This window comes from Bufo bufo, chromosome 6 (assembly GCF_905171765.1).
Source record: "Bufo bufo chromosome 6, aBufBuf1.1, whole genome shotgun sequence".
In the NCBI taxonomy this organism is placed as follows: domain Eukaryota; kingdom Metazoa; phylum Chordata; class Amphibia; order Anura; family Bufonidae; genus Bufo; species Bufo bufo.
Genome location: NC_053394.1, coordinates 175,426,927 through 175,443,506, shown reverse-complemented (window position 1 = coordinate 175,443,506; position 16,580 = coordinate 175,426,927). Strand labels below are relative to the sequence as shown.

The window sequence follows — 16,580 nt, the reverse complement described above, 5'->3', positions numbered from 1 at the left end:
ACGGAACCAGTCTACAGCGTTCTGGTCCCTTTAGTGCTTTTCCAGCATACTCCCTTCTGAGAAGATGACTCCTCGGGAGCCAAAAAAGAAGCCGTCCTTCAAGCCCTGTCCTGGACTGGATCCAACAGGAATTCTGCCTGAAGTGTCGTCCCAAAATGGTCCTGTCTAGATGAGGAACACGCTCCATTTCAGGATTCCTCCCATCTACACATTCAAGATGCCTGGGTTCTTGAGATTGTTTCCTCTAGTTACAAGATCAAGTTGTCTTCCATGCCCCCTATAGTTTCCTCAGACCCTCTACCTGAAAAAGACAGCCCAAGCTTCTACCATCTTTCAGGTGGTGGATATCCTTTTTCTTCAGGGGGTCATCGACCCCATTCATCCGTGGAACATTTTAAGGGGTTTTATTCCAATCTGTTTGTGGTAAAAAAATGGAACAGTCCATCCGATCCTGGACTTTGTGTTTCTCAATGGATCTGTTTGCATTAAACACCTCATGAGGGAATTTTTGTTCAGTCATTGCCTCCATGAAGCAGGGCAAATTTATGTACTCAGTGGACATCAAGAACGCCTATCTTCACATCTCGATTGCTCTTACTCACCAGAGTTTCCTTTGGTTTGCCATCCTTTCCCACCACTACCAGTTTGTGGCACTGCTCTTTGTATTTTCATGAGGTTCTTGCCTCATTCATGGCAGTTCTTCGGACCAGGCCCTCTCCTATCTCTTACCTGGACATCATTCTGGTGAGAGGCCCTGTTATATTCCCACCATCTACATCCTTCTGGGCACAGGCTCTCTTTGTTTGGATCTGGAGGCATAGGAGGCTACCGGAACGCCAGATAAATCCTTTTGGCTACAGTACCTGCCCTTATCTAAATGGGCTTCTGACCAATTTGAGTGTCCAGGACTCTAAGTGGGATATATCTAGTGGTCTGCTTGGTCCCATACACATATCAGCATCTGCGTGTCCGGTCCTATGTCCTCCATATGTATCATAAGTATATCTTAATTATCTCTTTATGTAGCGGTTTACCCATAACTGTCTCCTGACCCCCTGATGAACCTAGTAGTAGGGGAAACGCGTCGGGGTATGAATGAGAAATAGCCTGGGAACGTATGGCCATCACGACGTTTCTTTTGGGCCTCTCGTAATGGTGTTGTAGGATTTATCCTTTCCTCTACACCTATATATTTGTTTCAGTTTTCCATCCATATGGGCTGTTGTCTATACAGGTATCAATTAACTGTGACACAGTAAATATCCGTTGTTTATACGGGGCACCCAGGTATTGCTGATTGAAAGGAGGGTATACGTAGGGCAGTCAGTCCAGGAACGAGGACAGGGAGTCTCCACCATCAGGGGACGTCCCTGGGCTGAGGATTTATTCAGGGTGAGTGCAGGGACAGGATAGACATTTAAGCACTCCCCCGATTACTGCCCTGTGTACACCGAACCTCTATAGCCATATCATTGGTTGGCTATCCCGTGTAAACATTTTTTATCGCTCTATATTTTATGTTTCACAATTGTTTCACTGGTGAATCACGAAGGTGGTGTAATTTTATTAGAATAATTTAGTAAAAGTTATGTTTTAAAGCGTCAACTCTGCTGGAACACTTTAGACTCTATGACCCCTCTATAAATTGTTTATTGACTCAGCTGGACATTTTTACCATTTGAATAAAGACAGTGGCCCTGATTTATCACTGTTACTCCAGAATTCTGGCTTCAAAAAGTTGCAAAATGGGGCTTTGTTAAGCAGTGTTAATTAATTTCACTCCAGATATATCAATGCAACTTTTTCACAAATCTCACAATCTTAGTCACAATCTCACTCCAGCAGGAGGGTGGAGTTGAAAACCTAGAGTAGCTTTTCTAGACAAATGTGCTAGGTTTATTATACAAAATGCGACATTTAATAAATGTGGCATAAAGTACACCAACACAGACTCAACCAAAACTGACTTCAAATATTCCCCTCGTGATAAATCCCTCCCATTGTTCTCTTTTCTTTCTGCCCTTCTCTGTCCCACCCCAGGTGGTATTCCTTTCATCGTCTCGACATTGTTAGGGCTCTTTGAATTTATTTGTCTCTGACATCTTCCTTCCATTTAGATACTTTATTTTGTATGGCACTCGCATCAAGTTCATAATTGCCCAATAAATAAGGTTGGCCATCTGTGAGGCCACATTACGGATCACAGTTCATTCAACTAGGGCAGTTGGTGCCTCTTGGGCGGTGCGAGATCAGGCATGTGCTCTTCAGATATCTGTTGTAAGCATTTTATATTTGTTGTTTTCTGGACTGGACACTTTTTCATAGGTTCTGACACCTATCCTGTGGATAGGTCATCAATAAAAACAACTTGGACAACCCCTTTAAGTCTGTTTCCTTGCTGGCTCATCTCACCTGCTCCTACTGCTTTTGTACAAACTGATTAGCTCAGTGTCTGCATGAGGGGTTATGGCTGGTAGTAGGAGCTAGCACTTTTTGACTTAATGTCTGCCACTTAGTGACTGCAGCTATGCCACAGTTCTGTGTTCACAGTGAACTCAATGAGAGAGAGATTTTACAGGTAACACAAAAAGAAGATTGTAGTGGTGATGCAGTGTATAATTACAGCTTCCTCTCTCATTCAAATGAATAGGATGAACAGTGGCAATTACACCACACCACTACTACAAAATGTACAGTGTGCAGGTAAGCATTGAAGAGGCTGTAGCACTTGCACAAGTGCCACGGCTCCTTCAAACAGCTGATCGATGAGGGTGCTGGGAAACGGACCCTACTGATCTGATATTGATGACCTATCCTGAGGATAGGTCATGAATATCATGAGTCCAGATACCCCCCTTTAAAGCCTTCACACACCTGGGCATAACTATATACTTGAGGTACTCGAGGTGTGTATGGAGCAGATGCATAAGCTGTGTCTGGTCCATACTTTGCAGGATTACTAAAATACCACCCATCTAACCCGTCAGATGCTGCAATCAGGAGCAACCATGTCATTTGATAGGTTACAGAAAAGGAAATGCTTCTGTCCTCAGGAATCTCCACAGCGAAGTTGACAGATTCTTATTGATTGCTATGGCAGCCTGGGGCCTTCTGAATGCTCCCAGGCCTGCCATAGCAGATTGCCTCTTACGCCCTGCCACCAGGCAGTCTTTTGCAGTCTATGGTATAAATGATCAGAGGACCACATGTTCAAGTCCCCTAAAGGGAATAAAAATGATAGTGTAAAAGTTTTCAAAAGTAAAAAAGACCCAAAAATGTTAAATTTAAATCAACCCCCTTTTCCAATTTTGCATTCACAGATGAATAAAAAAAAAATATACATAATTGGTATTTTGTGTCCAAACTATTAAAATGTAAAAATATTTATCATGTTTGGTCAATGTTGTAAACGAGGGAAAAAAGTAAAAATGTATGATTTGCTGTATATGGTTACCTTGCTTCCCAAAAATATTATATGAAAAGGATCAGTATATCTTATGTACCCCAAAATTCTACACATTTAAGTTACAGCTCACCCTAAAATAACGCATGTGCAGCTCTGTGGAAGGTAATATAAAAAGTTATAGGTCAGAATATGATGATACAAAGAAAAAAAAAGAAAAAATTCAAAGGTTATTTTAATATAAATTTGGTACCATTGTAGTCATAGTGACTCACAGAATATGGTTGTTATGCCACAGTTAAAAGCAAAATCAAGAAAACTATGGTGCAAAAAAATAAGCTATGAGAACTGAAAATTTAAAAAAATGGGAGAAGACAATGGGGAGAAGAGAACGAAAAATGCAAAAATTAAAATTGTCCCATTCAGGGGTTATAACTAACTGCCTCATAAAAAAAGGTTTATTGTGCAAAAGTAGAGAGACATAAAAATAAATGTAGAAATTAAGGGGTTTTCCAACATTTTAATACTGATGAGCGCCGGTGAGCATCTATGCCTTCTCAAAACAGCTGATCGGCGGGGTTCCCAAGTGTCTGACCCCCATCAATCAAATACTGATGACCTATCCAGAGGTTAGGTCATCAGTTTTAAAATGTTGGAAAACCCTTTTAACATTATTTATACCGTATAGTAAATGCTCTCTAAATAAATTCCAAAAACAATGGCAAAATTGAAAAAAAAATTCTGCCCCCATAGAAATAATGTTATTTAATACAGTATATTGGTTCTCTTCATAAATTATTATTTTAAATAATGTTGATGTAAATCGGAAAGCCCCTTTAAGGGTATGTTCACACAGCGGATTCTGCTTCTGGATGCCGCATTGGAGGCCAGACTGCCGTTTGCACAGTTGGCGGTTTAAATCTGCAACCGCACCAAGAAAGCACCAAGAAGTGTCCTTTCTCGGCATGGTGCCTGGATGGATGCCGCTGAAAGCCGCAGCAGGTGTCCTATCGTGGTCTAGCTCCATTCAGTGGGGCTAAACTGCTAGCATGTCTGTGGCATTCAAAGTGAAAACCAGCCTCTGCAAAATCTGCCATGTGATCATTCCCTAAACCTTAACTATTGTCTAGTTATGTTGCAACAGTTTCTTTTATACTACCTCCCTACTGGAGTAACATTACAACCGTTTAAAGGTTGCAGTTAATAAATCTGGCATACACCTAATTAACTTACCTAACTATAGCCATTTTTCAAAAGTAGTGGTGTGAGACAAAAAACTTTTTCCTGACATAGTTCTTGCACAAAGAGAATGTTAAATTCTCTGCAATACATTTATGAATTTTTATTGCGTTTTATATTATGGCTCCTGGAACACAGAGTTAAAACGTTTTACTCTTTCCCCCACTCGCAGATTTAAATTTATTCCTACTGCAATCCTGCCATATTTCTATGTTTTTTCTATGTAATTTCTTTAGATGAACATGATGATATCCCAGAGCAGCACTCGAGTCTATATCATTACACTGAAGATGATGACCTCAGACATCTACCATCTGATCCCTCTAATCTTGAGAACTTTAATATTTCTGCATGTAGCATTGATGATGACAAAGTATATGCTTGCTCTGAATGCGGAAAAAGATTCAAGCAGAAATCACACCTTCTCCGACATCAGTTAATTCACACTGGAGAAAAGCCATTTTCTTGTCCTGATTGCGGAAAATGTTTTCCACAGAGAGCCAAACTCATTTTGCATCAGAGAACTCATACCGGGGAGAAGCCTTTCCCTTGTCCTGTGTGCGGGAAACGTTTCACAATTAAATCAAATCTTGATGCCCATCAGATCGTCCACACGGGGGAGAAGCCGTTCCCTTGTTTGGAGTGTGGAAAATGCTTTACAAAAAAATCCAATCTCATTAGTCACCAGAGAATTCACACTGGCGAGCAGCCATTTTCATGTTCGGAATGTGGGAAAAGTTTTACCCAAAAAACTGCTCTTCTCAAACACCAGAGAATCCACACAGGTGAGCTGCCGTTCTTCTGTTCTCATTGCGGGAAATATTTCAGAAATAAATCAAATCTCGATAATCATCTAAAGGTCCACACTGGCGAGCATCCTTATTCATGTTCTGAATGTGGAAAAGGCTTTGTCCAAAGAGCTAAACTTGTCCAGCATCTGAGAGTCCACACAGGGGAAAAGCCGTTTACTTGTTTGGTGTGCGGAAAGTGTTTCACAATGAAATCGAGCCTTGATGTGCATCAGGAGGTTCACAATGGTCAAGATACGTTGTCTTGTCCTGACTGCGGGAAATATTTCAAACGCAAGTCTAATCTAATAATACACCAGAGAATGCACACAGGCGAAGAGCTCTTCTCATGTATGGCATGTGGAAAGGGTTTTACACGTAAAGAGACTCTCGCTAAACATCAGCGGACTCACACGGGGGAGAGACCATTTCCTTGCACCGAATGTGGACGATGCTTCACTCAGAAGTCTCATCTCATTAAACATCAGCAGCTTCACATATATCCTAACACTGTTGGCGAGTCTAGTGAGTCTGCAAGCGAGAAATAATTTCTTCAGAAATTCCTTTACTTTCTCGACACCACAGAAACAAACGCACACACAGAAATCAGACTAAGGCCTCTTTCACACGAGCGTATTGAAATCCGTCAGTACTCTGGATTATGCACGGATTCCTGATGATATACACATGCCTATATACATATTTACATTCGTATGCTTCCCTCCCTGTATTTTTGATGCTCTCCCATAGACTGTAATGGACGTATTTGGAAACAAATACGCATAAAACTCAGACATGCTGCGGATTTCAAATACTGATGGAAATTATACACCCATGTTAATAGCCCAGTCTATATACTAATTGCAAATACGCTTGTGTGAAAGTGGCCATAGACTGATTTTTCATTTCTTAGTGGACCTCATGATGGTATTTTCTTAGAAAAGCAAGTTTAAAAGCTTCTGTTAGGGTGAATTCACGTTTGGTGCAGACGTTCCTTCTACTGTCCCATTCATTTGGTAGACACAACTCACTTCGGATGTAGAGTATGGAACTGATTTTCAGTTGCAGACATTTCAGTCATGTGAAAATACATGTAAAGGGTGCTACCACACTACATATTTTTCTTGGCACTTTTTGACTTGACTTTTGAGTGAAATTCTTGCAAGTATTTTTGGGGTGGTGTTTTTTTATGACTTTTCTATCGAGAAGTCACAGGGTAAGGGCTCATGCATACGACTGTATGTATTTTGCGGTCCGCAAAAAACGGATCTGCAAAAAATACGTCCAAGTGCATTCCGTATTTTGCCGAACGGAACAGCTGGCCCCTAATAGAACAGTACTATACTTGTCTGTAATGTGGACAATAATAGGACATGTTCTATTTTTTTGCGGAACGGACATACGGAAACGGAATGCACACGGAGTAACTTCTGGTTATTTTTGCGGACCCATTGAAATGAATGATTCTGTATATAAAAAAAACGGAACGGACACGTAAAGAAAATACATTTGTGTGCATGAGCCCTAACTGAAACACCCAGAGCATGCTACGATTTAAAAAAAAAAGCCATAAAATCAGAAAATGCTATGCTTTACAATATCCTGTTGACCTGCATGGTCATGGTGTTTTTTGCTCCTAAAAAACAAAACTTTAATATGTAGCTTTAATCCACCCAAAAAATTACTCCAGGTAAAAAAATGCAAATTCAGCTTTTGGCTAATGTCACAGAGCTCAAAGTTTCTTTAGTTTTTTTGTAGATGAATGATGCTATTAGGGCGGATGCACATGTTTTGATGCAGATTTGGTGCAGAAGTGCATGCAGAGTTGGATTTTATCCCTTTTAAACTAAATCTGCATCAAAATCAACATGTAATGCATGCAGATGTTGTGGCAGATTTGTCTGTGGAGTCCACGTGTGCCATCTTCTACTATTCATCTCTAGGCACATCAGAGGTTTGAGTTGGCTATAACAGCAGTGTTGTAAAAAAGTTAGAAGTAGGTATAGGAAATAAACATCAAACTGATAACAAGTCACATCATTTTACAATAATGACTACCCCTTTCTGCAAGACACCAGTCTTTGATAATGTTATAAAAGACTCCTTTTCCTATGTTGGTTCTCTCTACGAGGCATCATATCTAGCTGCCAGTTAGAAGTACACTCATTGACAAAAATAAATAAAGCAGAACTAGAAATGTGGGATTGCTACCAATGTTGACATGCAGATATGTAAATTATTACAGGCATGGTCTGATTAGACACTGGGTCTTGCTACACGAGTGTACAGTTTTACCCAGTAAACTTTTGCCCTAATATGAGCAAAGAACTTACATATATCATCATTACATTCACAAAATGAAAAATTCATATGATTGCAGCAACTCCTTTTTGGTGCATTCTTTTTTTTTTGTCAATTGGTGTATTAACATGGCCGCCTTCTTTGTGCACCTGCCCACTGACATCTGTGTAGATGGGGGTAACTGACAGAGTTGTCTCAAGTGCTGGACTAAAAGGAAAATGTCATGGAGATAGCAGAGAAGATTCAGCTCACTTGTGGCTGCGCGGAATACCTGCAGCAAGTCCAGCTTCTACGAACCAACATATTCTTTATCCGTCCATTGTGTATACGTGTCTGTACCAGCGGATTTCCTGGAGCCAATAAAGAATACGCTGGTTTTATGGAAGCAGGAATCTCCTCTCTTTTTGTAGAAGGATCACATATAAACGATGTATGAAAATCTTGTAGTGATCACAGCACTCTATCTGTTGCTGACTGGTTTGGGTGCACGTCTCGGTGTGTTCCTAGCTCCACCTCTTGGAACGTATAATTCTTCAACAATTTAGACAGCACTCCAAATTTGGTTAATTGGTTTTTATTTTGTATTAGCCGGACATAGTGGTCCTTTTTTCAGACTGAAGCAACGGTTTCGGGCAAAAGGCGTGCCATTCATCAGGCAGTAATGTGCTCATACGAATGTGTGTCACATTCCGGTCACACACATTCGTATGAGCACATTACTGCCTGATGAAGGGCACGCCTTTTGCCCGAAATGTTGCTTCAGTCTGAAAAAAGGACCACTATGAATGGCTAATACAAAATAAAAACCAATTAACCAAATTTGGAGTGCTGTCTAAATTGTTGAACACATATAAACGATGTGATGGTTGAGTTTTCTTTTTTATTTGTTTCTTAAAGGGGTTGTGCAGTGTCTGGATATTGACATCCTATCCTATGGATAGATCATCAATAGCAGGTTGGCGAGGTCCAACTACTTGCACCCCAGCTGATTGAAGAGGACACGGTGCTCATGTGAGTGCAGTGTCCTCTTTAGTGTTTACCTGCACGCTCTCTTGTTGTAACGGCGGTGCAGTATAATTACATCTTCCACTCACCTAAATGGGAGAGGAAGGTGTAATTACACTGCCTCTACAAGCGAGACAGCCTGCAGGTAAACACTGAAGACCCACTGTTCGCATGACTGCCTTTTCAACCAGCTGATTGGCAGGGGTGCAAGGAGTTAGATCCCCTATCCAGAGGATAGGTCATCAGTATCCTGATTCTGCAGAACCCTTAAAAAAAAAAAATTAACATGAGAAAGAAAAAAACAAAAAACGTGTCGGCCAATAGGCAGATGTTATTGTGCTTACCTTCCAGTTCCTGAACTGCAGGAGAAACAGGCGTCTCATGGCCATGTAGTAACGTATGTGAGGGTGGGCAGAAGCTGCAGAACTACTTGAAACTGCAGAATTATTTTGAAGTGATCTTTGGTGCAGAAGTGACAACTGAGAAGACGTGGTAGTGATTATTTTTTCTTATTGTGACCCACTGCAGTGCCTTTCAGAACTAGACTAGCTGATCCCTGAAGCTTAGGTAATGTTATTGAAATCTGTGCCTAAGGAAGGGGCTAGAACAGCCCAGAAATGTTTCACATTGGCTAACCTTAAACAGTTCACCATCCTGCACCAGATGATCATCTTGCTTATTCTTGCAACAAAGACCTGCACTTTTTGTGAGCTGTGTGACATGTGAAATTTCACCTTTGGTACAGTATCTGAAAATGTTAACACTTCTCTTGGAACAATTATTGTACATATATAAATACTGTGATATTAGAGATTGACTTATGCCATGTTATTTATGTCCTACCCATTTCTATTATAGAAACTATTGATTAAAGATGGTTTGAAAAAAGGACTTGTTATATGTGCCTAGGGTAAACTTCTCTGAAGTATAGTCCGAGTTAAAAAAAAAAAAAAGTGGCAGGGGAATGTTGTGATGAGTGGTGAGGTTGGGGGCAAGCTTCTAGCCTTCACAATTTCTGTTGATTTTTGTTAAAGCATTCAAAATTTCTCTCAGGGACTTAGGATATCTTTTCTAGATCCAAGCTGCTAATGTCTATAGCCATTTAGGTCATAAATTATGTACTAATGAGATTTAGAAACTATAATTTAGATATTTTTTTATTCTATTTCAACCTCTTCACAAGCAGGTCATTTTTGTCTTTGCATTTTTGTTATTTCCCATCGTCTTCCAGAACTTCACCTACGCTGAGATGACCCTCCACCATCGAGGTTGGAACAAGAAGAATACATTTGACCCTCCTCTGGTTCCTCCTCTATGTTTTCTTGTCCTTTCCAGGTGGGGGGAGGTTCATCCAGCACCACAGCAGTTGCTGAGAGTCTGTTCCTGTGGAGGCAGACAGGGGAATTAGGGGACCAGGGTAGTCCTTGGAATGCTTAGTCATACTCTTTCAACCAATGTTTTCTGCCCCAGGGAAGACAATCAGCATGTATGGGTGTACGTGATCTTCAAGGACGGATTCATACCCAAATCGGTTGAGAGTGCCCTCCGCATGGATGAGTGTGCCCAGAGAATGCCACAAAAACATTCCCCAGATCATAACTTTGCCATCACCAGCTTGTGTTCTTCCAGCAATCGTTGCAAAGTATGTCTCTCACCTCTGATGTCTCTCACCTGACACTCCAACATTCATCTGTTCGATAAAGCAGAAAATGTGACTCATTGGAGAAGGCAACCATTTGCCAATAAGCAGAGGTCCAATTCTGATGCTGCTGCAAAAATTGAAGCGTTTCTGCCAATGCAACTTTGTTAGCAGAGCCGCAGTGACCATCTGTCTGCTTCGGAGCCCCAAATGCAGTAGGGTTCACTGAACTGTTTTAACCCCTTGGGTTTTCATCTTAAGCACCAGTGCTTTTTTCAAAAATCTGATATGTGTCACTTTATATGGTAATAATTTTGGAACGCTTTTACTTATCCAAGCGATTCTGAGATTGTTTTCTTGTGACACTTTGTACTTCACCTTTATGTATAAAAAATCCTAGATGTGGGGCGTGGCTTGGCTTGGCTGCCGGGCGGTATGGCTGCCCGATTTCTCAGCTCCGGCACATAGCGTATTAAAAAGCGTAGTCCCTCGTCGCAATCGAGCCACAGCTCTGCCAAAATACTCTGGAAAACCCTTACAAGATGCCTAGAGGGAAAAGAATTCCGCCAAAGCAAGGAAAGTTGGAGTTTTACTTCGATAAAGAAGCTAAAAGCGCGGACCTCGGCGCACAGCCATCTCCATATCTCTCTCCCACTAAGGCTCTCTCTTCTAACAGAGGCCTCGGCTCATCGCCGATAGCGGACTACCCTACCTCAGCTTAACAGGAAACAGCAGTCTCCTCACCACCCGACAGAGCCTGAACATCCCCAGCTTCACCACCATCTCCACCCAGCGGCTGTCGAGCGGAACAGAGGCTGCGGTGCCAAGAGGAGAAAACACAAAAAGGTAGGCCCAGCTTCTGAGCAACACCCAGCAAGCCACGTAGCAGGTGTACTCCACAGCCTTCCTATATCTGACCAGTCTGCATCTGGCAACCTAATGAAGGATATGCTGGTTGCCTTTAGCTCTACAAGGACTTTTCCACAATACTTACCCCTCTCCACTCCTCCATTACGGCGGTTGAGACTCGTGTCTCCCATGTTGAAAACAAGATGGGTGAATTTGCAGCATTCCATAACCAACTTATAGCTTCCCATGAGGAAATGGCTATTGATATCGATAACATCAAGGCTAAACTTATCGACCTAGAGGATCGCTCTAGGCGCAATAACATGAAATTTAGAGGGATTCCTGAAGATATAAGCCCAGCTGCGTTGACACCATAGTTGCAGGCTCTTTTGAAACAGCTTCTTCCCACTAGCTCAGCTATGGACTTCACTATAGACAGGGCCCATAGAATGCCACGACACAGGCATCTCCCAGAAACAGCTCCCGCGACACCTTGGCGGGTATACATTTTTATCACATAAAAGAAGCTACTCTGGCTGCAGCGAGACAAATGCCTGCACCTTACCAAACAGTGAAAGTATACGCAGACCTCTCAGTGGCCATCCTGCGTCAACGCTGGGCCCTCGCCCCAATCACTATAGCCCTCAGAGACCACAGCATGGCCTGCAAATGGGGGTTCCCAGTAAAGATCCTACTCACTTGGAGTGGGAAGCAATACAGCATCTCTTCAATAGTAGGGCAGTGTATATCTCAGAACAGGGTACCTTATACACAACTCCTTTTCTCACCCTTGTAATGTGGGCTCTTTTAGATATGCCATCTGTAACAGCATAACCAAATTACATCATGGTAATTAAATTTGTGTCCCTAAATGTTAAAGGTCTAAATAGCCCTCAAAAACGCTCTTAAATGTGGAGAGCAGGGCCGGATTAACGTAGGGGCTGATGGAGCTGCAGCTCCAGGCCCCTACCATAAAATAGGCCCATCCGCCAGCCAAAAGGCCGTCGGGAGTGGCCTGTGCTAAAAGTCCTCTGTTGTACACAGCGCAGCGTCACATAGCGCACAGACAATGCAGAGACGCTCACCTCACGCTGGTAGCAGGGAGCCTGAGGGAGGGACTCGGGAGGAGCGTAATATGATCCTAGAGTGGAAGCTGCTTCTGCCAGCCCCTCCCCGCCCACCAACCAATCAGAGCTGAGGCAAGGCAAGCACTAGCAGCTCTGAGTCGTCTGAGTAGTGCAGGGAGTCTAAGAATAGAAATTAATCTAATGAGTCTCGGGTTAAGGCTACATTCACACGTCAGTATTTTTCTATATCCCGATTTTCGGTCCGTTTTTTGCGGATCCGTTGTTCCTGAAAATGTTTCCGTATGTCATGTATAAATTTCAATAAGCAAATAAAGTTTTTTTTTTTTTAAAAAGTGAATAAAAGTCTAGTTATGTTTTACCTCAGGTGCCATTTAATTTCCAGGAACGGAATCCGCATAAAACGGATGACATATGTAATGACATACAAATGTCTTCCGTTTTTTGCGGATCCATTGACTTTGTATTGTTCCAGGATCCGATTTTTGCAGAAAAGAATAGGACAAGTTTTATATTTTTTCGGACATGCTGAACGGAACAACGGAAACGGACAGCACACATTGTGCTGTCCGATTTTTTCCAGGACCCATTGAAAATGAATGGGTCCAGATCTGTTCCGCAAAAAACGGAACAGATCAGGAAAGAAACAACGGACGTGTGAATGGACCCTAAAAGAATCTAAAGATCCGATTAGTTAAAGAATCAAATGAGTCTCTGAGTTAAAAGAGCCGTGAGTCAGAGTCTAGAACAGGTTACACTGAGGCTGTTGGCTCTCGGCTGCTTTTGTTGCAGCAGTGATAAGATTAAGGGACAGGAGCAGAGAGATAAGAGAAGTGACAGATGACACAGAGTTTAGATTACAGATTGAATTAACCCTTTAGGATCAAATTGGCTTCTCAGGAGATATATATGTTAAAGGCATCTCGTTCAGTAGCTATATAACTAAGGGTGGGTTCACATCTCCTTTATGGATTCCGTTAAGTGGGGACTATTTTATTATTAGCCAGTGACTGTGTTACTGTAATACTGTTATCAATTCAGCACATAGTTTCCCTGTGCGTGCATTCACATTTCACTTCACTTGGTTCGTTGTACTACTGTCAGTGTCAGACTGTTGTCACTGTCGGTAACAATGCACAACAGACAACAATGCACACCAAAGTGACAGCTCCTGACTCCTGTCCTGAGTCCTCCTGTCCGGCGTCAGCCTCAGCTTCCCTTCACTATCACTATAATCAATCACTCTTCCTGATCCTGACTCACTCATTAGAGAGCTGAAGAGCCGACTGAGTCAGCAGCAGCAAGTGAATCAGATGGATAGCATATGCGCACCGGCACCTAGAGTCTTCGGTTCACTTGCGAGTCAGCTCAGCAGTCAGTGACTCAGCAAGTGAACCGAAGATCCGATTCATCTGAAAGATCCGAACTTCCCATCACTACTGAGGTCATATCCGGCGGGCCGCGGCATTACAGGAACAGCACCAGCTGCTCTGACGTCCTGCCGCCGGATATAGGTCTCAGGATATCCGGCGGCAGGACGTCAGAGCAGCTGGTGCGGTTCCTGTAATGCCGGCCCGCCGGATATGACCTCAGTGCGCCCGCGGTTATCCCTCCTGCACGCTGCGCTGTGTACAACCTGCTCAACAGTTTCGACCAGCACACGGCCCACAGCGCTCAGCCACACCAGCCCGCGAGACAGCAGGAGCTTCTGGAGCAGGGCAGGTATCAGATAAACTCATCCAGTTGGAAGGGAGGGCAATCATAGTGCTGTTATGATTTATGGACACAGCTCTCAGCATGCTTAGCCAGCCTTCTATCTGGCTTTGCATCTTGAGAGTCACAGTCCACAGGCTGTTTCTGAGCCTGTGGACTGTGACTCTCAAGAAGCACAGCCAGATAGAAGGCTGGCTAAGCATGCTGAGAGCTGTGTCCATAAATCATAACAGCACTATGAAAATTACTGACTGGCTAAGCATGCTGAGAGCTCAGTCTAAATAACATAACACATTAAAGAAATTACTGTTTCTAGCTGCTAGTCCACAGCAGCTAGCAACAGTAATTTCTTTAAAGGGATTCTGTCACCAGGTTTTACCCCTGTCAGCTAAAAATATGCTGATGTTCAGGGCGTCTTCACGATTCCTAATGTAGGCTTATAAATGTCATCTGTGGGCTTATTTAGCTAAAAAAACAGCTATTACTAACCTGTCAGTCAAACAAATAAGGTGCCCAAGGGGATGTTAATGGATGCAAGGTGCCGGCCGCACCCACCGCCGTTCGTGCCCAGCGCCGCCTTTCCGGACTTCTGCACCGCCTCCTAATCCTCTGTGCCGCCTCTCGCTCTCCCTCCCTCCCCCTCCTTCTGCTGTAAGATCTCGCGCTTGCGCACAGGGCTCTGCCTGATGCGCCCGTGCGGACTTCTCCATTTGGCTTCTTACAGCGAAGTGCGCATGCGCCGACACTTCGCTCAACCCCTGTATGCGCGAGATCTTACAGCAGGAGGAGGGGGGAGGGAGGGAGAGCGAGAGGCCACAGAGGATTAGGAGGCGGTGCAGAAGTCTGGAAAGGCGGCGCTGGGCACAAACGGCGGCGGGTGCGGGCGGCATCTTGCATCCATTAACATCCCCTTGGGCACCTTATTTGTTTTACTGACAGGTTAGCAAAAGCTGTTTTTTAGCTAAATAAGCCCACAGATGACATTTATAAGCCCACATTAGGAATCGTGAAGACGCCCTGAACATCAGCATATTTTTAGCTGACAGGGGTGAAACCTGGTGACAGAATCCCTTTAATGTGTTATGTTATTTAGACACAGCTCTCAGCATGCTTAGCCAGCCTTCTATCTGACTGGCTAAGCATACTGAGTGCTGTGTCCATAAATCATAACACAGCTCTATGAAAATTACTGTTTCTAGCTGCTGTTGTCCACAGTCCACAGCAGCTTGAAAACAGTAATCTTCATAGTAATGTTAAATGATCACTATAGTGTCAGGAAAACAAAGCGGTTTTCCTGACACTATAGTGCCCTGAGGGTGCCCCTACCCTCAGGGTCCCCCTCCCGTGGTCCCCCTCCATGTTGCCAAGATAGACGCCAAATGAAGGGGTAGTTGCAGGAACAAAATATTTTAATGGTATCGATAAAATATATATGTAATTAAGACACTGAGTGCAGTTCCATAAAAAGGCCCAGCAAAATCCTCAGCACCAGGCCCATGATGCTCTTAATCCGGCCCTGGTGGAGAGTAGCAATTCAACTCCACGCAGATGTCCTTTGTGTTCAGGAATCACATGTGGTGCTGCAGGATGCCCATGGATTAGCTCACCACCTCTTCCCCCATATTGTACATTCCCATTATCACAAAAAACAAAGAGGGTGATGTTAGCCTTTAAATCATCAATTGCCTACAACCCTATTGCCACGATTATAGACCCAAAAGGCAGATATATAATACAAGTATACAGCTTAAACAATGTCACATACACTGAAGGATAGGGATCATATTGCGTTCCTGAAATTTGACCGCCTTATCACTACACGGATCACTCAGCATGAAAAAGATATTTTGAATAGGAAAGTGGGCAAACTTTCTAGAGATCGGTTGGATTTTTGCACGGATAACATAAAATTTTGGCTCAAAGACCATGCCATCCCCAAGCCTGCTGACCCACCTAGATCTGGTCCAATCTCCACTAGACCACAACATAAGGTTACATTCACACATAGCAACAGGCCCGGCCCCTACAAGATCCATCATCGCACTAATAAGCTTCCATTTCACCAGCCTCCTAGTGTGAAGGAGCGTCAGAATCACACACCAGCCGCCCGCCAACCACCAGGCACACCTGAAACTCAATTCTTCACACCTACAGCTAGGACTCCCCCTTCCCATCTGGTGCCATCCTGTTCAGAACCCCAGCATATCCATCCACTTCGTTTGCCTCTCATCACCAAGCTTCCTGCAGCTAACACACTTGATTTGTTTGGACAGGAGGTCCTTTCAAACTGTGCCCCCCTCAAATTACCACCTACAATATTTCCATCCACCAGACCCGGCACTGGATGTACCTCACCTACAGTATCGACTCTGGGTTTTCCCATCACACCTGTTGATCTCGAATTGGACTCACTCATTACCCTTCATGGGGAGTCTCCCCCCCCCCCATTTCAAGCGCCCCTTCTGCCCCTGTGCCCACGGGTCACACTATATGTCCCAATTCTATATTGGATGATCACTCCAACTACTCAATATCAACCAGCATTTGTCCACCATCTT

At 43.3% G+C, this 16,580-nt stretch overlaps 1 protein-coding gene across 1 annotated transcript in view; it reads left to right on the top strand.

Moving 5' to 3' along the window:
- LOC121005609 (zinc finger protein 271-like) overlaps window positions 1–6,747 on the top strand; it is a 129,664-nt gene extending 122,917 nt beyond the window's left edge. Inside the window, exon 13 of the mRNA XM_040438385.1 lies at window positions 4,879–6,747. Coding sequence (XP_040294319.1) covers window positions 4,879–5,978 — 1,100 coding nt within the window. The 3' untranslated portion in view covers window positions 5,979–6,747. The remainder of the gene's footprint in view (window positions 1–4,878) is intronic.
- Window positions 6,748–16,580: the final 9,833 nt, after the last annotated feature.